Source organism: Haliotis rufescens, unplaced genomic scaffold, assembly GCF_023055435.1.
Source record: "Haliotis rufescens isolate VD_foot unplaced genomic scaffold, xgHalRufe1.0.p SCAF_15, whole genome shotgun sequence".
In the NCBI taxonomy this organism is placed as follows: Eukaryota; Metazoa; Mollusca; class Gastropoda; order Lepetellida; family Haliotidae; genus Haliotis; species Haliotis rufescens.
The window spans coordinates 835,014-861,766 of NW_025963835.1; the positions used below are offsets into that span (position 1 = coordinate 835,014).

Here is a 26,753-nt window from a genome sequence, read left to right on the forward strand (position 1 = left end):
AAAAGTTCAGATATAAGGATCGAGCAGGAAAATATCATTGAATCAGTGAATGAGTAAGCCAGGCTTGTTTTAGTAACAGTTTGCTGGTGCAAAGAGTTGTTTAGCAGCAAAGTCCAAATGTTAGTAGGCCTCCCTCAGCAGCCATTGTTGCCACACAATCCCCATTCTATCCACAGCTCAGAGCTGAACATGTGCCACACAATTCCCATTCTTACCACAGCTCAGTGCTGAACATGTGCCACACAATCCCCATTCTATCCACAGCTCAGAGTTGAACATGAGCCACACATTCACAGTCAGGTCCGATTTCAACCACCATTCTGGCCACATAATTCCCATTCTTAGTGTTGCACATTCAAGAACTAATCAAGTGGCCACAAGATGCCCTATTTCAACAAAGAGTGTAGAATCTGGTTTTACTGTCAGTCGCATGGATATCTGTTGCCAACCAACCTGACATCGTCTCCCGTAGGCTGTACACCGAAGTGTTCACACACAGCTGGCCAGAACTTCTCACGCCAAGTCACAAAGTCTTCCTCAATGCTGTCAACAGTATGTGAATTAGTTAAACAGGGTTTGACTGGATGCATGTAAGAATGCACGCAAATAATCTACACCACAAATTTGGGGGGACACAAAAAAGAATGGCTGTTTGAATCATGAAAAGGAAAAAAAATGTAGATGTAGAGTATAGTTCAGAGTGTCAATTGTTGATTTGATCAATAGAAAGAGACAGACATCAGTAAAATTCTTGGCAATTAAGTGAAGCTTGCTACACCAGTCAACTATTGGACACCTATGACTTTTTCAATTTTTCCAGACAATCAAGTGATTGATATTGTGAACAACCATCCAGGGTGTGATGACACACGATTAACCGAGTCACCAAGTCACCAAGTCTGACCACCCCATCCTTGAATCACCTCTTTAGACCAGCATCAATGGCTTGAGACCAATTCTAACCGAGAATCCCCACAGGGTCACCTCTTTAGACCAGCAGAGGTTGCTGGGGACCAATTCTAACCCAGAAACTACACAGGGTCACCTCTTAAGACCAACATAGGTTGCTGGAGACCAATTCTAACCCAGAAACTACACAGGGTCACCTTTTAAGACCAACATAGGTTGCTGGGGACCAATTCTAACCCAGAAACTACACAGGGTCACCTCTTAAGACCAACATAGGTTGCTGGAGACCAATTCTAACCCAGAAACTACACAGGGTCACCTCTTAAGACCAACATAGGTTGCTGGAGACCAATTCTAACCCAGAAACTACACAGGGTCACCTCTTAAGACCAACATAGGTTGCTGGAGACCAATTCTAACCCAGAAACTACACAGGGTCACCTCTTAAGACCAACATAGGTTGCTGGAGACCAATTCTAACCCAGAAACTACACAGGGTCACCTCTTAAGACCAACATAGGTTGCTGGGGACCAATTCTAACCCAGAAACTACTCAAAACGACCAACATAGGTTCCCAGAATGTCCACAGGGTGGGTAAATTTCAAACTGGACCTCCTCCATTACCAACTTACTTGGCATCATCGTCCCCCTCTCCGTGTTCAAAGATTCTGAAGCCCCCGAGCTCCTCCAGTCTAGTGTCCACATAGCGCCCCATTTCGTTGTAGTGCTCGTACGTCTTGTTCCCCAGAGCAAACACCTGCAACACAGAATGGAAGATAACTGGCTGGGACACTTTACTGCTGACATAAACATGATTCCAACCACTATATTTCAATATGAACTGCGACCATAGCTGGGTAACCGTATCTTTGTCCTGCCTCCTATGAACGTCATTAAACGGTTACTTGTCACTACACAAAGAGGCTGTTCCAGAGGATGAAATCCGAGGTGTGGTGAGGTGTGGTGAGGTGAGGTGAGGTGAGGTGAGGTGAGGTGAGATGAGGTGAGGTGAGGTGAGGTGAGGTGAAATGGGGTTTAACGTCGCGTCCAAGATTATTGCACTTATATAGCAACGTGCATGCACACGTGTGTGTGTGTGGCTGCTTGTACTAGTCCAGGCTGATGCGGATTTATAGTGCTAGCTCACTGAGATACCATGCCGCAGTTTAACATGAAATATCCCACTCAGACACAGTATACTGACTCCAGGCCGACCAGTCCTTGTTTTAGCCCCTTAATGCCGAGTGCCAGACAGGGTAACAACAAGTCTTTTGGTATGACGCGGCCAGGGATCAAACCCCGAACCTTCCGCTCTCCAGGCGGACGCTCTACCAATAGACCACGGAGGTGGTCTGTTCCTTATTTTTAACCAACAAATGAAGCCACTGCCTGGTTCCAGCGAGTCTTCCGACCAATGAGCACTCAGATTACATCGGTAAATATTTCTAATGCAACGTGTGACAATCCTTGTAGCCTCTACTCCACACACTGCTTCAGTGTAAGGCAATGGTAGGGTTTGCATAAAGTTCATGCACTGCGTAAGGATCACTTGACTTGCGAGACTGATCGTGCTGATACACAGCCTCGATTAATTACCCAACTAAAATGAGAGATAGATCACTAACACACATCGTAACGACATATGTATTCACGGATGAGGAAACTAGTGTAGGCCAGTGAGGTATCGAGGATGAATCTGGCCTTGGTGCTGTTGACCTTGTATACTCACAGCGTACTTTATACCCTTAAGCTCAGCATCACCACTCTGTAGCCAGTCATAGAACTCCTGGGCATTGTCTGTGGGATCACCTTCGCCATAAGTTGCCATGCAGAATATGACCATGGAGTTTTCAATCTCATTCAGCCGTGTCAAGTCCTCCTGAAATGTTCCAGGACAAAACTCAATGAAACATCACATTTGTTTCTGAATGTCTTTATGTCTGTTTACAGTTTCTGTATCCAGGGATACACATAAATACCCAGTGCACTTGTCTTGGGTCAAGGTTGGCATAGGTACCTTTCTGTATACAAAAAAATACCCCAGGTACCTTTCTGTATAAACAAACATACCCCAGGTACCGTATATCGCTGTCTATAAAGCAACCCCACGTATAAGGCGACCCCCCTGAACAAGAATTTAAAGTCGATGCTAATTTATATACCCCGTCTATAAAGCGAATCAGAATGAAGCACGTCACCAGGGCACACACAATCCCTACATTTGCAATAAAAACGTGTTTGTCTACTGCAGAAAAAAAATACATCGCATCCCTTCAGCAAATTCAGGGAAATGAACAGATCATAACAATTAAACTTGGTCAACACAAATTAAAAAATTGAGATAAAAATACACTAGACATGATGATTTACCGATTAAATTGTATTTCCTGTTCTGATAGGCATTGTTATATATGCAGAGGAAAGATTACTGTGTGCATTTTCTCGTAAGCCGGAAGTAGCAATCAGCTGTACACACGTTTCTCGGAATCTACTGGTGATCGGTTAATAATTAGCCAGTAATAACTTTAAAGAACTTTGATACAATGATCGAAAGTATTGTATCTGAAACTATTATTTTATCAGGAATAATTTATTCCAGTATCATGTTATTTTAGTAGTATTTTACAATATATATTTCAAATAAATTAATTACCATAAGCGAAGCGCTTCAGTACATCTGATTGCTATTGCTGGATATTTTTTCATATGGAATAATTTTGCCAATCACCAAAGATGCTCCCGCGTTCGCGATAGTAAAAGCTTTATGTTGACATATAATATTCAAACTGCAACAAATATGACTTTCAGCGAGTCAAAGTATGGTATTTATGATATATATATATATATATCCATTCTCTATCCACTAAAGTTCATTTCAAGGCGTCAATTGCGGTAATATGACCGTGGTTGCTGTAAATAACGGTGAGTTGTGCGATCTTCCGATTACTTCACATATGATTTTCCCGAAATAAATATATACAATATTGAAAGAAATTTTGAATAGATGACATAAGTCCAGATATATAAGGAACTCTTTATATAACCAGGCAGTGTAATTACATGATCAGTTTGCATACTTCAGTACTGATTTGTTGACATAGTATTTCTGGTGTTACCTGCCTACAGTAATGTCTTTGTGTCGGGGAAAAAAACATCAAAACTCTTCAACCCTGTGTATAAGACGACCCCCCCTTGAAAGGACCCTAATTCTAGGTACGAAAAACTCGCCTTATACAGAGCGATATACGGAACCTCTCTGTCTACCCAAACATACCCCAGGTACCTCTTCTTATACATAAGTATACCCCAGGTACCTCTACTTATACACAAATATACCCTAGGTACCTCTCCTTATACACAAATATACCCTAGGTACCTCTTCTAATACATAAGTATATCCCAGGTACCTCTCCTTATACACAAATATACCCTAGGTACCTCTTCTAATACATAAGTATACCCCAGGTACCTCTTCTAATACATAAGTTTACCCTAGGTACCTCTCCTTATACACAAATATACCCTAGGTACCTCTTCTAATACATAAGTATATCCCAGGTACCTCTCCTTATACACAAATATACCCTAGGTACCTCTTCTAATACATAAGTATACCCCAGGTACCTTTCCTAATACACAAATATACCCTAGGTACCTCTTCTAATACATAAGTGTATCCCAGGTACCTCTCGTACACAAATATACCCCAGGTACCTCTCCTTATGCACTAATATATACCCTAGGTACCTCTCCTTATACACAAATATACCCCAGGTACCTCTCCTTATGCACTAATATATACCCTAGGTACCTCTCCTTATACACAAATATACCCTAGGTACCTCTTCTAATACATAAGTATATCCCAGGTACCTCTCCTTATACACAAATATACCCTAGGTACCTCTTCTAATACATAAGTATACCCCAGGTACCTTTCCTAATACACAAATATACCCTAGGTACCTCTTCTAATACATAAGTGTATCCCAGGTACCTCTCGTACGCAAATATACCCCAGGTACCTCTCCTTATGCACTAATATATACCCTAGGTACCTCTCATTATACACAAATATACCCCAGGTACCTCTCCTTATGCACTAATATATACCCTAGGTACCTCTCATTATACACAAATATACCCCAGGTACCTCTCATACACAAATATACCCCAGGTATCTCTCCTTATACGCAAACATACCCCAGGTATCTCTCCTTATATGCAAATATACACATACAATGCCAAGACTTCATTTGCGCCATATTTACATTAACTTTCTATGTGGGTCAGCTATAAAGAGTTTGTTTTAAACTCCGTGGATTATAATCCTCGCCTTTCACTCATTGTATGATGCAATAAGATTTAGCATGTTTTTGTGACAGTGGTAAGGTAATGTTACCACAAATATTTATTACCATTACCAGAAAACAAAATGCAAAGAACAAAACTTGCCATCTCGCACTCCTCAGGGTCGGCCACCATGCCCTTCATCCCGTACCGGCTCGCATCCTTCGCCAGACGATTGGCAAACTCCTCGCCTGTGCCTGTTTGAGAGCCGTAAAATACCACCACATTGCGGTTCTGAAATACGAAGCTGAATCTTTGGCCCTGTCCCAGTTATAACAAAACAAGTTTAAGGTTTGTTTGTTTGTTGTTTAACGCCGCACTTGGCAATATTCCAGCTATTTGACGGCGGTCTGTAAATAATCGAATCTGGACCAGACAATACAGTGATTGATATCATGAGCATCGATCCACGCAATTAGGATACGATAACATGCATCAACCAAGTCTGAGAGCCTGACCACCCAATCCCGTTAGTCGCCTCTTACGACAAGTCACATGTGGCACAATGGATGAAAATATTTACATATTCACTTCAAATTAGTGTTGTTTTGTGTCACAGTTATCAAAGCAAACATTTAAGGTAACAATCGATGTATTTTACTTAGTGAGTGATTGTGATCTATATTTGTATCGGGAAGTGCACTGGTGTATCCTCCAACCCCTACAAGTTGATTTGTTAGTTAAACATAGCGATGACACCAAGTAGCTATATGTATTCATTGGTGATGGAGAAACATGGTGAACAAACCCGTGATGTATTGATGTCAGGCTTTAAACTTAATAGTTGATCTCTGTACATAAGTTGTACATAAATATACTTGTTACATCAAGTTCTTTGCAAATTATACATTTTGTGTTGATTCAATTTCTTGGAAGTTTTTATTTGTTTGCTATCTTTAATCAAGCTTCTTTTGCGTCATAATAGGCTAAGTTTCCAATATCCAGTTATCAATATTTGCTATTTAAGGGTTGCATATATTCATAACACAGTTCACAGTGTATTTAGAGAATACTTAGTCATGCAAATAGACAATCTGCTGCCAGTATCATGTTATAGGATGATGGAACAGGGCATTTCAAACACAATACAATTGTTCCAGCTGATATATCTCTGTCACACTTTCAAGTGAAATTCTACATATTCAAACGTTTGATGATACCCCATTCCTTAGACTTTGTAAAACCCTTGAGATACTAATTCTAAACTGAATTTTACCAATTTGGAAAATACTTGGTTCTGATAGGTCAAGTCAATTGTCTGTTTGTTTGATGTTAAATGCCACACTCAGCAATATTCAATTATCACCTGTGATTGAAGCAGTCAATTTAACAACTTCATGACAGTGGATGCTTATATTTATAGGAAAATGTATGTTGAAGGCAATATATTTGGTTCAAAATTTAACATTGCAACATGTAATCTACAGGTACTTAGTTAAGAAGTTAGGAAGTGATCCTTAGTTTATTTCCCAAAATACACAACTGAAATCTAATTGTAACAAAGTGATCCCTAGTATATTTCCCACAATATACAACAGTGATCCCTAGTATATTTCCAAAATATACAACTGAAACCTAGTTGTAACAAAGTGATCCCTAGTATATTTCCCAAAATACAAAACTGAAATCTAATTGTAACAAAGTGATCCCTAGTATATTTCCCACAATATACAACAGAAATCTAGTTGTAACAAAGTGATCCCTAGTATATTTCCCACAATATACACCAGAAATCTAGTTGTAAGAAAGTGATCCCTAGTTTATCTTCCACAATATACAACTGAAATCTAGTTGTAACAAAGTGATCCCTAGTTTATTTCCCACAATATACAACAGAAATCTAATTGTAACAAAGTGATCCCTAGTATATTTCCCACAATATACAACAGTGATCCCTAGTATATTTCCAAAATATACAACTGAAACCTAGTTGTAACAAAGTGATCCCTAGTATATTTCCCAAAATACAAAACTGAAATCTAATTGTAACAAAGTGATCCCTAGTATATTTCCCACAATATACAACAGAAATCTAGTTGTAACAAAGTGATCCCTAGTATATTTCCCACAATATACACCAGAAATCTAGTTGTAAGAAAGTGATCCCTAGTTTATCTTCCACAATATACAACTGAAATCTAGTTGTAAGAAAGTGATCCCTAGTTTATTTCCCACAATATACAACAGAAATCTAGTTGTAAGAAAGTGATCCCTAGTTTATTTCCCACAATATACAACAGAAATCTAGTTGTAAGAAAGTGATCCTTAGTTTATTTCCCAAAATACACAACTGAAATCTAGTTGTAACAAAGTGATCCCTAGTATATTTCCCCAAATACAAAACTGAAATCTAATTGTAACAAAGTGATCCCTAGTATATTTTCCACAATATACAACAGGAATCTAGTTGTAACAAAGTGATCCCTAGTATATTTTCCACAATATACAACAGAAATCTAGTTGTAAGAAAGTGATCCCTATTTCATTTCCCACAATATACAACAGAAATCTAGTTGTAAGAAAGTGATCCCTAGTTTATTTCCCACAATATACAACAGAAATCTAGTTTTTAGAAAGTGATCCCTAGTTTATTTCCCACAATATACAACAGAAATCTGGTTGTAAGAAAGTGATCCCTAGTTTATTTCCCACAATATACAACAGACATCTAGTTGTAAGAAAGTGATCCCTAGTATATTTCCCACAATATACAACTGAAATCTAGTTGTAAGAAAGTGATCCCTAGTATATTTCCCACAATATACAACTGAAATCTAGTTGTAAGAAAGTGATCCCTAGTTTATTTTCCACAATATACAACAGAAATCTAGTTGTAACAAAGTGATCCCTAGTATATTTCCCACAATATACAACTGAAATCTGGCTGTAAGAATGTGATCCCTAGTTTATTTCCAACAATATACAACAGGAATCTAGTTGTAACAAAGTGATCCCTAGTTTATTTCCCACAATATACAACAGACATCTAGTTGTAAGAAAGTGATCCCTAGTATATTTCCCACAATATACAACTGAAATCTAGTTGTAAGAAAGTGATCCCTAGTATATTTCCAACAATATACAACTGAAATCTGGCTGTAAGGAGGTAAACCTAATTTTAATTCCCAACAATATACAGTTGAAATCTATGAACACTCTCCAACAGAAGCTGACCTATTTTTTAAACTCAATGTTAAGTGGGGCAACAAAAACATGCCAAACTGGCTATGTGAGATCTACTACGCAAACAGTCCAACTTCAGTCTAGCTTACATACCGTGGGTGTTCTCCAATACATGAAATCCAAGGTTTTTCATGAGATTATGACTTGCAAGTTCTTGTTATGTAGTACATGTATTTGCACTTCTTCAACCTTGGATTAGATATTGAAGGTTGAAAACTCAAAACTGCAAGTTTTTCTTGATGAGTTCAAAGTATATTTCTTATTCTAACACTCGATGCACCCCAAACAAGTCAATTCATCAACAATGTCACCATGTATATAAACACATCTTACCCTCTGATATATCTATGGTACATGTTATATGTTTTTCCAATGAATGAAGTTCTACCTCAATTAAGATTAGATGAATACATTTACACAGGATACGCATTAATGCATGTGCCAAACTAGGACTTATTTATTGTGTTAACTTAATTCTCTTTTATTATTTTCATAAATAACACTTGTAGAGACATTTTTGTGCAACATGCAGAAATCAACGGTCCACTTGCAGACAGTCTCGTGTACACGTTACGTCCTCTACTGGTTAATGAGGAAGCTTAATGTCATGCATTTGCATCTATTTCACCTTGTGCTGCCGATGCTTACAGGACATCAGGGCACTTAATGACATGTGACAATCCCACAAATGTTTCAAGTATATAACATAAATGTCAGTCCTGGTTCTTAAACCAAGGACCAGCTTCATCCCCACCTTGCGCTGTACCAAGGTCACACATGTTCTGTTTCATGGGTTACATGTGTTGTTTCATGGGTTACATATGTTCTGTTTCATGGTTTACACATGTTCTGTTTCATGGTTTATATATGTTCTGTTTCATGGGTTACATATGTTCTGTTTCATGGTTTACATATGTTCTGTTTCATGGTTTACACATGTTCTGTTTCATGGTTTATATATGTTCTGTTTCATGGTTTACATAGGTTCTGTTTCATGGTTTACATAGGTTCTGTTTCACGGTTTACATATGTTCTGTTTCATGGGTTACATATGTTCTGTTTCATGGTTTACACATGTTCTGTTTCATGGTTTATATATGTTCTGTTTCATGGTTTTCATATGTTCTGTTTCATGGTTTACATATGTTCTGTTTCATGGTTTACATATGTTCTGTTTCATGGTTTACACATGTTCTGTTTCATGGTTTATATATGTTCTGTTTCATGGGTTACATGTGTTGTTTCATGGGTTACATATGTTCTGTTTCATGGGTTACATATGTTCTGTTTCATGGTTTACACATGTTCTGTTTCATGGTTTATATATGTTCTGTTTCATGGGTTACATATGTTCTGTTTCACGGTTTACATATGTTCTGCTTCATGGTTTACATATGTTCTGTTTCATGGTTTACACATGTTCTGTTTCATGGTTTATATATGTTCTGTTTCATGGTTTACATAGGTTCTGTTTCACGGTTTACATATGTTCTGTTTCATGGGTTACATATGTTCTGTTTCATGGTTTACATATGTTCTGTTTCATGGGTTACATATGTTCTGTTTCATGGGTTACATATGTTCTGTTTCATGGTTTACATTTGTTCTGTTTCATGGGTTACATATGTTCTGTTTCATGATTTACACATTTCCTGTTTCATGATTTACATATTTCTTCTTCATGGTTTTACATATGTTCTGTTTCAAGGTTTACATATGTTCTGTTTCATGATTTACTTATTCTTGTTTCATGGTTTCATGACACTGAGCCTGACCAACTGATACGTTTAGTCCCATGGTATGAAAATCTTAGGTTGTTTGTGCCTAAATCTAACCCTTGATCCCTTTGGTGACTTTTGGTGAATCATGAACTGACAGACCACGAATATGAGCGAGTGAGTCAGTTTGGTTTTACGCCACTTTGAGCAATATTTCAGCAATATCACAGCGGGGTACACCAGAAATCGCCTTCATGTGTTGTACCAATGATGGGAATCGAAACCAAGTCTTCAGTGTGAACGAGCGAACGCTGTAACCACTAGGCCACACGACCGCCTGGCCATCAATGCTCTAACTATCAAAGACAGCACACTGCACAGATTATCACTTACTGTATTTTTCATCTTATTAATAAAGCTGGGATCTGGAGTATTTTTTGCTTGGGGCCTGAAAGAACAATTAGTCATGTTATAGTTCACATACCAAGACATATAAACACATAGAGAGACATGTTATACCATTGATGACTAGCATAGCCAATGATCAACCAGTATAGCCATCTGTTAATAAAACATGACTGACCAATCTTAAAATTCTCAAGTGACATACACCTACCATTTTCTCCAACTTCACACTTGTCAGACATTGCAGCATATGTTATTCAGTGAAACTTTTGTTTTTTCCCAAATATTTTTCTCTGTCATTGCCCATAGTGACTCAAATTTTCGAGAAAATAGTAAAAACAGACAGCCCTTCCTTCACCCCTATATCCTCAAAGCTGCCAAACTCATAACACACTATTGCCATGTACTTCCTGTCTGAACATATTTCTTCCAGACCTTGGCCAATCAAGACACCTTCCTGGGATCCATCAAGTCCAAGTCTCAGAACTGTACAGTGAGTGAGTTGGGTTTAACACCACGTTAAACAGTATTCCAGTTATATTGCGGCGTGTCAGCTTCATGTGGGAGGAAAGCCTGAAGTGATGCAGGTCTCAGACGTTTACCACTTCGGTGAAACCCACAAGCACGGGTATGGTGCTGACAAACCTAGAAACATAATCGGGGCAAACCGGGATCCGAACCTACAATCATAGGTTTCTGGTGTTCCCAAGGGACGCAACAGTGAATCGCAGCGCAAAAATAACTGGCAAGTGCAAGGCTCTTGTCCAGTTCCAGACTTCTAAGCATTTACCAAGATGAGCTGATGCCAGTTTTTAGTATGTATGTTACAGCCAATGTGTAGAATCAGTGAATGTGTAAAATGACTGAAATTTTCACTTAGGCAATCTAACAATGCCAAAATATTTCAGTCATTTTACAATTATTTTAGGTAAAACTTGGTAGACGGACAGATGGATGGAGGTGGACATGGTAGATGGATGAAAACACATATGGAGAGATGGATAATTGAGACAAACAATAATAAGGTTGATGGATTGATGGAATGAGACATGATAATGGATGATGAAAACATGGATGATAGATGGATGAACAGATGGATAATAGATGGATGGATGATAGACGGATGATGGATGGATAATAGATAACAGATGGATGAACAGAAGGATAATAGATGGATGAACAGATGGATAATAGATGGATGAACAGATGGATAACAGATGGATGATGGATGGATGATAGACGGTTGATGGATGGATGATAGATGGATGAACAGATGGATGATGGATGGATGATAGACGGATGATGGATGGATGATAGATGGATAATAGATGGATGAACAGATGGATAACAGATGGATGATGGATGGATGATAGACGGATGATGGATGGATGGATGATAGACGGATGATAGACGGATGATGGATGGATGATGGATGGATGATAGATGGATAATAGATGGATGAACAGATGGATGATGGATGGATGATAGACGGATGATGGACGGATGATAGACGGATGATGGATGGATGATGGATGGATGATGGATGGATGATAGACGGATGATGGACGGATGATAGACGGATGATGGACGGATGATGGATGGATGATGGACGGATGATAGACGGATGATGGTTGGATGATAGATGGATGATAGATGGATGGATGATGGATGGATGATAGACAGATAATAGACAGATAATAGACAGATGATGGATGGATGATGGATGGATGATAGATGGATGGATGATGGATGGATGATAGACAGATAATAGACGGATGATAGATGGATGAACGGATGGACAGACATACAGGAATAGGTGGATAAGACAGATGTATGGTTACGATGTAAAGGGATGAACAGAGAAGAAAAAATGGCCCAATAAGAATCATACTAATAATAACAAGCATGAAATACTCATATCCCCCGCCAATATGAATAGGCATTAGCCCCCCGGAAACGAACACCACTGCCATTTTCAGTTAAAGTCTAAAGTTTTCAAAAATCCCAAATTATCAAAAGGCACCAGTTTACCACTAGACCTATCTATGTGCCAAGTTTGGTGAACAAATTTGTACTGTTTTCAAGATCTGCTCCGAAAGGAACCCTGCCGCCATTTTCAGTCAAAGTCATTGCCATGGAAACTCAAAAATAATTTTGTAAAAATTCCCACAAGAGCTATCTATGTGCCAAGTTTGGTTAAGATATATCTCATGATTTTTAGTTCTGCTCCGGAAACGAAACATGATGGAAGGACGCAAGGACGGATTGACAGCACCCATTCCTCTATCCCCCTTCCACTTCGTGGCGAATATAATAATAGATAGATGGATTGAAAGGTATCAAATAAGATGGAACAAAACAGGTGATTGGCAATGTAGACATGAAGGGACAGACAGAGAGGAGATTTATGAGAGACAGCTACAGACAGATTAATGGATAGAGGGAAACAATAGGAATGATGGAATCATGGACTAAATTTCAAGTCAATATGAACATGATGATATCTTGATAAAAATACTTACACAACTGTGAGACGTTTAAATGTTGGTGCCTCTTCTTTCTTTTTTCGAAAAAAGAACCAATAGATTGCAATTCCCCCTGCGGCCGATAGGATGAAGAGGTCCATAGTGGAGAACAACGTGCCATCGCCCATGTTGGCGTGTGTCAGCCTGGGTCACACGAGGATATTACCTGCAAGGAAGGAAGTCATTACCAGTTGCCACAGTTACTAGCCTGACACACAGATAATTGGGATTTGTAGTCACATTGAAGATTATTACACTCACATAGCGATGTTCATGCAAGCATGTGTGTGCATGTGTGTGTGCTACCTGGGTGTGTGTCTGTGTGTCTGCTTGTCCTAGTCCGGACTACATTCACTATCCATGCAATCAGTATAGTATCTCTGCCACGACAACTGTCACATGACAATCTGTCACATCTTACAGGCCATTCAAGATATTGCATATGTATTTCAGCTGTTTCATTTTTAACGAGCCAACTTCATCATGTTCATAAAAATATCAAATTTGTTAAATGACTTGATGAGATAAATATTATTTGGGCCATATCAAATTATTTATTTGTTTTCAAGAATATACTTTTTTTTAAATTAAAAAAAACAACATGATTTGATCCTGCTGGAAACAAATATTTCGATTTGCCCGGATGTTTTAGTATTTCAAGTAAGAGAGGCTACACTTAATTCAATTCATTTCTGTAATTGATATAAAAACCTCATACTTAATAACCCTTGCCAAATTCTCCACCAACAGCCAATCAGATTGTGTGGGTTTTTTAGCCCAAAGCCACAACACTGGTAATGAGTACACATTGTTATGACCGATGACAACACTGCGTGCGACCGGTCTTGCTGTGATCGTGACAAAGCAATCATTAAGAATGTCAGAATAGGTAAAACACGAACCATTTAATATAAAACTGAAACTTGTGATAAACATAAATTCTAAACTGCATATTTTAAGAATTCAAGATTGTTTCCCTCAAGCTCTTGAACAAATTCATTTACTGGTTTTCCCCCTCTTACATTGGAACATCAATTTAACCATTTCCAGTAAAACACATAATTAATGTGGTCTGGGCTTCACAAGAAAAGATACATATACTCTATACATCAGCAACACAACTCTAGGAGTTACACAGTGTCCTGTGAGCTCACCACATAGCCAACCTCTTACATTCCAGGTGTCACTTGTGTAGTTGCAGTTGTGTCGCTTAGGTGTGCCAGAAACCTATGATTGTGGGTTCGAAACCTGGTTTGAACTGATCATGCTTCTGGGTTTGCCTGCACCACCTAGTGGTGGGATGATACACCGATGACTCGGTGGATCACAATTTGTTACTGCTCGATATAAGTATCGATCACAGTCACACACTAAGTAAAAAGTATCGATTCTTACCTAAAATGTTTTCTTAAACTAAGCGTTACACAAAACACTAATTACTAGTGAAAATGAGTAGTAAAAACGTAAAACATTTTGACCATTGCACCAAACCTGACACTGCCAACTGTTAATCATTAGTGTGGCAGCTATTTGGCAATCCTGTCTGTGAAAGAGATGGCTTACACACACCACAGATAGCACATGTAAGTATCCCGATACGTATGGGATCGTGTGCAAGGTACTGTGATACGTATGGTATCGGATCGCACAGTTGATGTATCGTCCAAGCCCTTACCATACCCATGTTTGTGAATTTCACTGGTATGTAAAACATCCATAACCTTTATCTTGTGTGCATGTGTGTGCCACTGCTCAGTTTGTGTTAATCAATGGCTAATCGATGCCCATGATGTCAATCACTGGATTGTCTGGTCCAGACTCAATTGTTTACAGGCTGTCGTCATATAGCTGGAATATTGCTGAGTGCAACGTTAAACATAAAAAAAACCAAACAAACAAACAAACCCTGGCACCCCATCTCATCAAAAGATGACACAAATGAGGATCATTACGTTATACCTGTGGTTATATCAGTAAGTGTCTTATTTTCTTATGTACATATATCAATATCATACGTTATCCTTTTTACACATTGTAGCGCTAATCAACTGTGCAATATTAATTTCCCTTGGGATAATACAGTCTCATCTTATCTTATCTCAGCAATGTGTAAAAAGACTATTTCCTCAAAAAGAGACTAACTCATCACAGTTGTGAGCGTTATTTTGTTTGTTTGTTGTTCAACATGGCATTCAGCGATGTTCCAGCAATGTCAGGTCAGTAAATAATCGAGTGGACCAGACAATCCAGTGATAAACATCAAGAGCATCGATCAACGCAACTGGGACACAATGACATGCATCAACCAAGTCAGCGAGGCTGACCACCCATTCCCATTAGTCGCCTCTTATGAAGAACATGGGTTGCTGAACATGCTGAAGATCATGCTTGTGAGGAACATGTGACACACTTGGGCAGCATATGAACAGACTCAGCTCAGAGTCACATGGCATCTTAAGAAGAATTATATAAGAAGAAATATTTATGAATACCTAAAAGACTGAACCAAAGGGAGTAAAAATATATATATTGAATACCCAAACACAAACAGAAATACTGATCACACGTCAGGCATCAAAGTTGTGATTAAAACGGAAGCCAATGCGACTTAAATTTCAGTTTGTCTACTGTCTAATATTCAGAGGTAGCCAAATGACTACCTAGAAAAATATCTTGTGGCGACTAAATTCTATTGCTACACATCTGTAGACACAAAAATAAATAGCAGCTGATGTTGGAAAACATGCCTGCTAATAATTGTTCTGGCAAATAATTCTTTCTAAAGTCGACAATGACCCAAAATACAGAAAAATTAATATAATTAGTACTTTATTTTAGTTGACAATGCCCATTTGATAAGCGAGGAATGTTATACCTATATAATCTATAGTAACATAAACTGCATCATTGTTCAAGTCACAAGTAACAATATTCAAGTTCAGTTTCCATTAAGATACAATTTCAAGACTAGTGCTGTAACTTGTACATATTAATAATAGTTATTTGATAAAGATAATTTCAAATGCTTTTGGCTACCTACAATATTGGCTTGACCTCTTGATTTTACCACTGGCTACCTGAAAAAAAATACTTGTAGCCATAAGGCTACTGGTAAAAATTTAAACTTTGAGGCATGCATGTTAGTAAATATTCAAAGTCTCAAAAACGTCACTGAAGCATTGGTGAAATATGCCCCTTTACCTGTTTACCTGTTTACCTGTTGTCTCAAATAGTCATCAGCCAAATGAGTAAGCTGTAACACTTAACAGGTAAATGATATTGCTGCTGATGAAGTTCAGTCACCAGCACCATCTGGTGTCTGATATATGGAGCAGTGTCCATGGTATGTGATCCTTCATAATGTTCATGCTGAGTTTGTTAACATACACACATACTGGTCCAGATGCTCCATCACAGCAGCAGCATGGCTGTTATAAGGGCAACATGTTGACAGTCCTCCAACCAACAACAGCAGTAGGTGATGAACTATAAATTGACACGTTTTCATTTTTTCAGACTTATATAAACATAATAAACACAATGAATCTAAACAACTTTGCATTGCTAAAAATAAGTAAATCATTAGTCATTATTAAATTGTTTGATAGGCATTACTTTATTTACTGTAAAGGCCTTTATTTTCTTTTTTACCAAATGAGCCAACCCTAAAGTTGTTTAATAATCAAATACTGTATTTGATGTAATAAGAGCCCACGGCGATATTTGCTAATATATTGGATAGTGAACAGTCCCAATTAGCACCCCTTCTGATTGATCAATGTACACAAGACTTATTTATTCATGTATAATATGTGTCGTGTGTTATATGCACCCTTAGTTATGGGAAATTAAATTCTGGAAAATATATCTGCCGTGTATGATACGCACATACTTCATTTTAGGCTGTCAGCATAAACTATGAAATTTACAATCTTTCAACTCAATGGTTTTTTCTCACCAATATTATATTCTAATAAGAGCCCCCTATTTCTAATTTTGAGAGCTTATTACGTCGAATACGGTAATCTAAAAGTTTTGTTTGATGAAAAAAAAAAGATTTTTTATTTGTGTTCAAACATGTAAATCACAACATGAAAATTTCTGTTGGCAGTTAATCTGTATTTCCTTGTAATTCATTGGTTATTCACCTATGCCATGATATACAGCCATGTGCAGGTGTTGTATTTAAGAATTGACCTTCACTTTGTGTGAGTTCATTGGAGTATGAACCTTCATAGAGTGAGGGCCAAACTGTATGAACGACGGAGCTTGCAAATTTCTTATCACAATTTCTTACCTCAAAGGATGTAGGCCAAGATCTAAACACAATTTTATTATTTAGTATGTGTGACTTCATGTTTACACTGACAGCCAAACAACAACCAGCTATATCGCGGAATAAAATAGTTCCCCAAAAAAGAGGTGACATGAGCGTATGGATGCAGAACTTGCTCTTCAGAAACATCTTACGCAACACATGTGTTCATATAATATCCCCATTAGATGAGAAAGGTCTGTAATGAACTACCTCAGTAAGTCAGTCACAATGACAGCGCGTCGTAATACATTTACATCAAGTACAAGACGTCAAAATGGCCGACACGATAAACGTGACGGGAGGATTTCCGAAGTTGTTAATGAACCTGTGGCGGTTACATGTGTTAGTCATCATTGATCAACTGACCAATTATTGAAAGGTGATTGAAGGTGCGTCAAACAGACACCAAGGTAAATTTGTAGATTGCTGGAGACAATCACTGTCAGCCTAGACACAGATCGAGTCGATACTGACGATAGTTTGGATGTGCATTTTTTCGTTTGTTCATTAGGATGGGCCGTAGCGAGGAAATTCGTGAACAATCATGCAGCCAAGCTCTCTTACGTTTCTCAATGTATAATAAAATTCTGAGACCAAGATTAAAGGTTCTAAATGATCAGAAATAATGTTTATGTATGTTTTCGTGCTAGGGAATTCCCAGGGGTTTCCCCAGGAATGTGGAAGTAGTCCGTCAGTGTTTACGTCATTTCAAGAACACGGTCTCGTGAAAAACGTATGAACGTCAAATTGTGTCGCTCATACACTTATGAACGTCAATTTCGCGGTCATGTGACCGACCTCTCGTCCAATGGAAAAGTCACATATTGTGTAAACGTCAAATTAAAAAATTATTAGAATGTATCCCAGACCTGAAAGAAAAAAATTAAAAAAGGAGTCCAACTCAAGTAAACAATGATTTGGCAAGTCTAGATTGACTCAGCTCCTGAAATTAAGGATTGTTCTGGGCTCCTTTTGGATTATTTATTTCATTTTGCAGATATATATTTTTAAATAAGATATCATTATTTCAAGGACTAATTGTCAGTCTAGTGTTGTATAAGTGTTCCCTGCATGTAATCTAAACACTCTTCCTTGTCATGTCACGATGATATTGGTATTATGTGCAACTGTTAAACGCTCATCCATGTCATGTCACCATGATATCAGTTCACAAGCAGCTGTTGTAGAAATATTGCTTGCATTCAGTCCAAACGCTATCTCTTGTCTCCATGATAAGAATGTGAATGCCCTGGAGGCAGTAAACACAGTACGGCATCATGATCTGTCCACAAAGCCTTGTAGCCGTGAACAGTAGGAACAGTTACAGGCGGTGTCTCACAGGCGGCACAGGCGGCACAGGCGGCACAGGCACCTGTGCACTGCACACAGGTCACAAACTAGGCTGAATCCAGCAATGTTGGTCGAGGAAAGTGGATGGGTGACGGTATTTGACTCCCATTACATTCTAGGGCTTTGGCCCCACTGAAACGTGATACCTCAAACGTTGTGTCTTTTTAGGCCAGAGAATTTGTTCAAAATCTGCCTCTGTTCACCCTACTTGGAATAGGTACCCAGTAGGCTGAGATGGTGCTTGTATACCTGTCTGCCTTACATAGCACCTGTGTGAATGGGAAGATGGAAAACGATACCATTTCCCATAAGAAATGCACAATCTGTACCAAGAACAGACAAATTATACTGTTGAAGAATATCACTATTTATTTATCTTATGTAACCAAAAAGAACAATTTATTTAATATGACTAACGTATCAACATGATCAAGCATGTGCAAATCGTCAAACTATCCCAGTATACATTCATACATGAAGCGGATCATGTCTGCTTTTAGTGAGTGAGTGAGTTTGGTTTAACGCCGCTTTTAACATTATTCCAGTTATATCACGGCGTGTCAGCTTAATGTGGGAGGATAGCCCGAGGTGATGCAGGTCTCAGACATTTACCACTTCGGTGAAACCCACAAGCACGTGTATGGTGCTGAGAATCCTAGAAACATAATCGGGGCGAACCAGGATTTGAACCCACAATCCATGTTTGCTTTAAAATAATCATATCATAATCATCATAACCATAAAATTATATCATTTTCTTGACAGGTATGAATGTATGCAGGGCTAAACACGTCCTCTTAGTCTGATAGTCCAAGAATAGTGAAAATCTAGCAAGGGCTAAACATGGCCTTTAGTCAGATAGTCCAAGAATAGTGAAAATCTAGCATGTGACCATTGTGACTAGTTGTTTTCGTCCAAAATCTAGTTATTTTGTACGAGCCACTTGTCCAAAATGAGCAGCAGACTACGTAAATATGACCAATGGTGTCTAGCCCAGGGTGCCGTTGTATGAAGAGATCATAGCCTTAAGGTGATCGTAACTCCCATACCTTAACATAGACTTACGACAGTGGAAGTGCTAAGGTTGTTTTGAACAACGGCACTATAGTATGTTAATATGTACATTACTTGGGGCTCTTTTACCACTGTTTGCAGCCTCGGTGTAACTTCAGTTCATGCTAGACTAAACAAATTAACCTACATAAAAGATTACCACGTGATGACCTTTTCCCTGTGTGCCTCTCCAGCACAATTATGACATTTTACTCGTCAGTTAACAACTTGCACATCCTATTGTCATCACTTCTCATAGACCCAAGGTGTCTGATTATCCAGATGCTGTCCTATAAAGTTTGTTTGGTAACACAACGCCAACATCTTATCTAGATCTTTGTGGTACAGTCTGTTAGCGTGTTATTGTCAGAATGTTTTCATAAATTACATCATTCGTTGAATAGTTTTTCCAATTGTGTACACGAAGTGCTCATCATTGGCTCAAACTTCAACTAGTTTTTCTTTGGTTATTTATGAGGTCTTCTTTCCTCAACACATGTGGATGAGAAACCCATTTGAGATAACTGGTATCAAACGTGTGTGAGACTGAATTCCAGGTCCGTGATTGGCTGCTCCATGGTGATGACCTTAGTAGGGCTGGGACGGGTAACTCGGGTACTCAGGTCGGGTGGGTACTGAGTAGTCCTGTGGGTACCTGGATCCTACTGAGTAGGATCCGGGTACCCACAGGACTACTCAGACCCGTGGTTAATCACGTGATATATTGTTTAATGACAAAAGGTATCGAGAACTCTAGAATGTTTGTATTCCTTAATATGTTTGCATAAAGATAAAACTTCAGTTAACTTCAGTCTATGCAGATCCTTATATACGAGTGTCTAAATACATTTTGCAAGGGCTACGGTCAAAGTATTCCCAGTCAGACATTTGGACCTATCTCTTGAGACCTACAGGGTACCCGGGTAGGTTCAGGTAATAGGGGGGTTGGGTACCCGGGTTGTAAATTTGGACTTGCCCCAGACCCAGATCTAAGGTCAGATTATGACAAACTACTTTCATGATTGTAATTCATTTTATAACTTGTTTGTGCTTCTACAGAATTAACCTACGTCTGTGTCAAAATGTTTTGGTTTTAGAGTGTTTCCTGGTGAGGATGTGGGTTAGAACTGGACTTCACCAACACATGCTTGTCGAAGACGACGTTAAAGAATTGTGTTCAGACTCGCTGACTTGGTTGATACATGTCACCGTATCCCAATTGTGTAGATCAATGCTCATGACGTCAATCACTGGATTGTCTGGTCCTGACTATTTACAGAAGGCCATCACATAGCTGGCATATTGCTTTCATTTGTTAGATACGTTTTGAAACAACTAGTAAGATAAATGTTATCTGACAGACACTCATGAAGTAATCTCAATATGTCTACAAAGGAAAGTACACGCTTCACCGAGTGACATACCTATTGCTAAATCTCATCTCCTGGGCACTGAGGCATGTCAGAATGTATTGGCACTCATCACCAACTCTGTCGAGTACGGCGACAGGCCCATTGGAAGTCTGGGTTATACGATAGTTCCTCAGCATACTATACTCATCATAAGAGGTGTTATATTCACGATAATGGATGGTCTGGGCTCACACTGTGTGGTCATAGAATTGCAGCTTTTGTAGAGGAAGCCATTGTACACCTTTGGCAAGGATAATATAGCCAGACACATGATGTATGAATAAACTGGCATCATAGTGAGAGGGTTTGTCATACACTTGCTTTTCATGTCCATGTACCCAGGAAGATCCTGGGTGGAATAGGTCTTCAGCAACCAATGCCTGTTCCCCGTGAAGATCCGGGGTAGACTAGGTCTTCAGCAACCCATGCTTGCCATAAAAGGTGACTATGCTTGTCGTAAGAAGCGATTAACGGGATCAGGTGGTCAGGCTCGCTGACTTGGTTGAAGCATGTCATCGATCCCAATTGCGTGGATTGATGTTCATGACGTCAGCCACTGGATTGTCTGGTCCGGACTCAATTATTTACAGACTGACGTCATATAGCTGGAATATTGCTGAGTGAATACTATCTGATTGGCTCAAGACCCCACTCATCCTTTATTTAGATCAAAGTTTGCTCAAGGGTTCATCTGACACAATTGTCTATGACAGGTATGGTACCAGAATAAAATAACGGATTAATCATATTGTTTCACTGCATTTCCATCTTCAATGAACATTCCACCCAGTGTCCCACAGCCATCAAATCTCACCATGGACCAACAGAAAGCCACATCAGTCTGCCATGGTAACAGTTGTCTCCAATAACCAATTAGTGTCTCACTTGTCATTGTTTCTGTGGAAATGCGTGTTTGCTAATTGTATTTGGTCAAGAGAAAACCAGCTTGTGTAATTGCAACACCACCAGGTCGTGTATCATACAGAACACACACTGTCAATCCATGTCAACAGACTCATTAGTGACACACAATGACCGAGGTAATAGGTAAAACATTAATGCTGCCTCCATTTTATGATCTCTCGTTTATTCTAATTGTGTGTAGTCCAAAAATAAATCTGTGTGAGCTGTATATTGACAATTTGTAAATCACAAAGATCTGTCAACAGCAGCATAGAGCTGGGAATAACATAAGCACTGAGCCTGAAATAACTGCTTTCATGAAGCTACAAGTTAATAGGTGTTTATGGCATCGCACACAAGAAAACATTTACCCGAAACAGTTTAAGCCTTGACACGAGCACATGAAATAGTCGGAATGACAATGATCAGTTAGAAAATGATTAGAAATGTACCACACTTCAGTTCATTTTGTAGAACAGGATGAGGCTCTGAATGAGTGGTGCATCAATGATTCAAAAAGTTATATGTATTTCTCAACCTGATAAACCTGTAACCATGGTAACAAAGAGGATTAGTAAGCCATAACTACACAACTAGAATGGGGATTACAATATCAGGGTTCCAGATGTAATCATTCAAATTTGGTACTGATAGGTATCTTTGACTAGTCTACATATATTTACTCCCTTGGGTCCAAAGTATTGAGCTGGCCTTGGTTATAAATAATTCTGCTTATAATGTTGTTTCCATGGTTTTTAGCAAGGTAGCTTCAAATGGGCATCAGTTCATGACCCATGTGTGGCACGTTTATGCATAATCACTGCAGTAGAGATAATAACATCTCTTATAAAGAGAGTCGACTGACTTTATATAAGTCCAGTTTCCACCTTGCCGAACTAGGCTGGAATTCCTGGGCTCAATCATAGCGCCACCAGTGGCTATTAAGAGTTATATCCCTTCTATGCCTCTCCTATGGATCAATCAGATTCCACCTCTCGTATCACTTGCATTTATTTCAAACAAAATGGCGGAGCCAAGTCAAGATGATCTGATCGATAATCAAGATCTATATTGCAATAAAACGGGTCTTACATCGCGAAGTGCATCAAATCACGCGAGCATCTTTATTAAAAACATGAAATGTTCTGGAAAATATCTGTTGACGAGTAAGCGGTGCACATGCCTTGCAAATCCTGCAATCGACCGGAATCTGTACGACAGTTTACGAACCAGATTTCGATTTCGTTGAGCGATTTTCATTGGACTATACATAGACTCGTTAGTCCAGCCAAAATGTAACTCCATAATACCAGCCTAGTTTTATAGTCAGTTAACTCCCTTCCCTCGGAAAGATGAGATAATTAGAGCTGACTTAAAAAGATCGATAATCGTTGATGGGAAAAAAATATTTACAATTATCGATAACGAAATTGTGTCATCAATAATATCTTTCATAAACTTTAGTGATGATATATAGTTAAAGTGTACCGAAACCGTCTTGTTATTGTTACTTAGTCATTTGCCGAAGACGAAAAGCATCGGTTTTTGTTATATCATAAATGTCCACAAAGTAATCCATGCATAATTGTGTCACGACTCACCAGTGGCAGGAAGTATTGTTGATTTCTTTTTTTATATATTTGCTCAAAGTTACTTCTCCAATATTTATTGATAATTGATGGATATTTAGTTAATGATCATCAGTCTCTTTGATCTGTATCATTAGCCAGCCCTAGTGTTAATGTATATGAGATAAATCTGTCAAGAAATATGGTGTGTTGTTATTTATTTTTATTTGGGGGCATATTCTAATGAAATAATGATTTTGTGAACTTAATCATGACCATGATGACAATCGTATCGATGGTTGTGAAACAAAGCCCCCATTTGTCACGCCTAATATCAAGAAAATAAATACTGTAATTATTAATAAAGATTATTAATTAATCATTATTAATATCTCCCATACTTTCACATAGACTTGCAACAGTCTTAGCACTAAGACAATCATAACTCCAATACTTTCATAGACTTGAGACAGTCTTAGCCCTAAGACGATCGTAACTCCCATACTTTCATATAGACTTGCGGCAGTCTTAGCGCTAAGATGATCATAACTCCAATCCTTTCACATAGACTTGCGACAGTCTTAGCACTAAGACAATCGTACCTCCAATACTTTCCCATAGACTTGCAGCAGTCTTAGCGCTAAGACAATTGCAATACTTTCATATAGACTTGCGGCAGTCTTAGCGCGAAGATGATCATAACTCCAATACTTTCATAAAGACTTGCGGCAGTCTTAGCGCTAAGACGACCATACCTCCAATACTTTCCCATAGACTTGCAGCAGTCTTAGCGCTAAGACAATTGCAATTCCAATACTTTCACATAGACTTGCAGGAGTCTTAGCTTTAAGATGAAATAACTCCCATACTTTAACAAAGGCTTGCATCAGTCTAAGTGCAAAGACGATCGTAACTCCCATACTTACACATAGACCAACAACAGTCTTAGCTCTAAGATCGCTTTATGGAACAGGGCCCAGGACATTTTCCCCAAGTAGGTTACCAGTGTTTGCTTGTAATCATAAGATTTTTTCACAAGGTTACCAAGAACAAAGATGCTGTTGTAATGTTGTACATGATTGGCAAATGTCATAACTTGATCAACTTGTGTAAATGAAATAACCACACTCAGATCATGGTGAACATGATGTGCCTCAAAACTCCAAAATGTCCAGATGTCATTTTTTCATGGAGCAAGGGACACATTTTCATATATAGACTGGAGGCTAGGTAGGATATGACTATTGATCAACCTGCCTTCTGCTACTCCTGTCTGCCACAACAAAAGAACGTGCAGTGCCATGATGCCATGAACAGGTTTCCAGGGTTACATCATGTACACATCAGCATGCATGACATACTAATGTAGTATCACTTGAATAGTCATTTCTGTTCAAGAGCAAATACAATGATATATAGTAACTATTGTAACAGAGAGAAGCATCTTATCAACAGATCGCAGATTCCTGGTGGGGCTGTACTTCTGGGGCCAATCCATGATATGAGCTGTTGGCTCATGTTAGTGTCTTAAATTTAATCCTTGCTGCTAGACCACAGAGGGTGTCCAAATAATCCAGCCTGCACCACACAAACCAATGATTTCACAGATTTGTATTATGAGTAACGTTGAGATACTACAACACATATTCAACCAAGTCACTGAGCTAGTATTACCATGCTTATGACTAGCACTGGTAGCTTGGACCAATTCTAACCTGAAATCCTCATGGGGTTAACGTCACATCACACACAGTATCCCCTCCAATATTTCAACTGTATGACAGATGCATGAAAATAATCAAATCTGGGTCAGACAAACCAGTGGTTGATATCATGATGATTATGAGCTATGGCCTGAACTTGTCTTTAGGATACGTTGACATACAATCACATAAGCTACTGACCCTGACTACCAAATTCATTAAGTTTCTCTCTACAAGTGAGTGAGTGAGTATGGTTTATGCCACTTTTAGCAATATTCCATCAATAACATGACAGGTGCTCCTTGTGACAAGCTTTAGTTACACAAGACATATTGAAACTCGGAGCTGGTCAATAGTCAAGGGTGTGGTATTACAAGCATATCGGTAAACTGTAGGGCTTCAACGAATACACTACGAGGTGAATATGATTCGTATCACGAATATAGGGTAATGAATACGAATATCAATTCACGAATACAATAACAAGTCAGCAGCTGATACATTTTTCTTTATATTCAGTGAAGCAATAACAACATAAATTATTTGACATGTTTTGTTAATTAATATATTATACATTTATATACTGCACTTATCCAGGTACTAGTATCTGCTCAACATGCTCAAATGCGACAATGACCAGTTACCACAATACTGTCAAAGTAAATAGTATAAGAGTGTTGTCTTTTGAAGAAATCTATGCATATAATATGTTCTTATGGGTATTTTTATGTAAATGCACATGCTTGCATATTCATAAGTATTCGATTCTAGTGGCCAAGAATAACGAATTCAATTCATGAAAGGATACGGTTTGATTCACCAAATACACGAGTGAATCGTAACAGCCCTAGTAAACTGAGGTTCTTTCTTCCCACAATAGGTGAGTGAGTGAGTTTTATGCCGCTTTTAGCAATATTCCAGCAATATCACGGCGGGGGACACCAGAAATGGGCTTCACACATTGTACTCATGTCGGGAATCGAACCCGGGTCTTCGGCGTGATGAGAGAACGCTTTAACCACTAGGCTACCCGACCACCCCTCCCACAATATGTATCACAATATCATTTTTTCAAGCACAGAATATCGGGCGAATTTATTATGTGTTTAATGTCATACACTTTCCATATACCTTTAATGCCCCGGGGTGTGCATCCAGGGCCCCCATGAAGTCTACGTAATTATTGAACGAGAAAACATTATATTGTACCAGCATCTTGTTTTTTTCCATTTATGAAATTCAACATTGATGTTTTAGATTGTTTTTGAATTCACAATGTAGAATTGTACGATATATTGTGATGCATACTGCAACATGCATGTGTATTGTAAAATATTGTGATACACTTTAAATAC

At 38.5% G+C, this 26,753-nt stretch overlaps 1 protein-coding gene across 1 annotated transcript in view; it reads right to left on the minus strand.

The window, feature by feature from the left end:
* LOC124142121 (NADPH--cytochrome P450 reductase-like) overlaps positions 1-26,753 on the minus strand; it is a 43,595-nt gene that overhangs the window by 14,679 nt on the left and 2,163 nt on the right. The window contains exons 2-7 of the mRNA XM_046510406.2: positions 13,089-13,257; positions 10,555-10,609; positions 5,366-5,494; positions 2,640-2,789; positions 1,543-1,667; positions 454-543 (exon numbers count right to left, since the gene is read on the minus strand). Coding sequence (XP_046366362.1) covers positions 454-543; positions 1,543-1,667; positions 2,640-2,789; positions 5,366-5,494; positions 10,555-10,609; positions 13,089-13,219 — 680 coding nt within the window. The 5' untranslated portion in view covers positions 13,220-13,257. The remainder of the gene's footprint in view (positions 1-453; positions 544-1,542; positions 1,668-2,639; positions 2,790-5,365; positions 5,495-10,554; positions 10,610-13,088; positions 13,258-26,753) is intronic.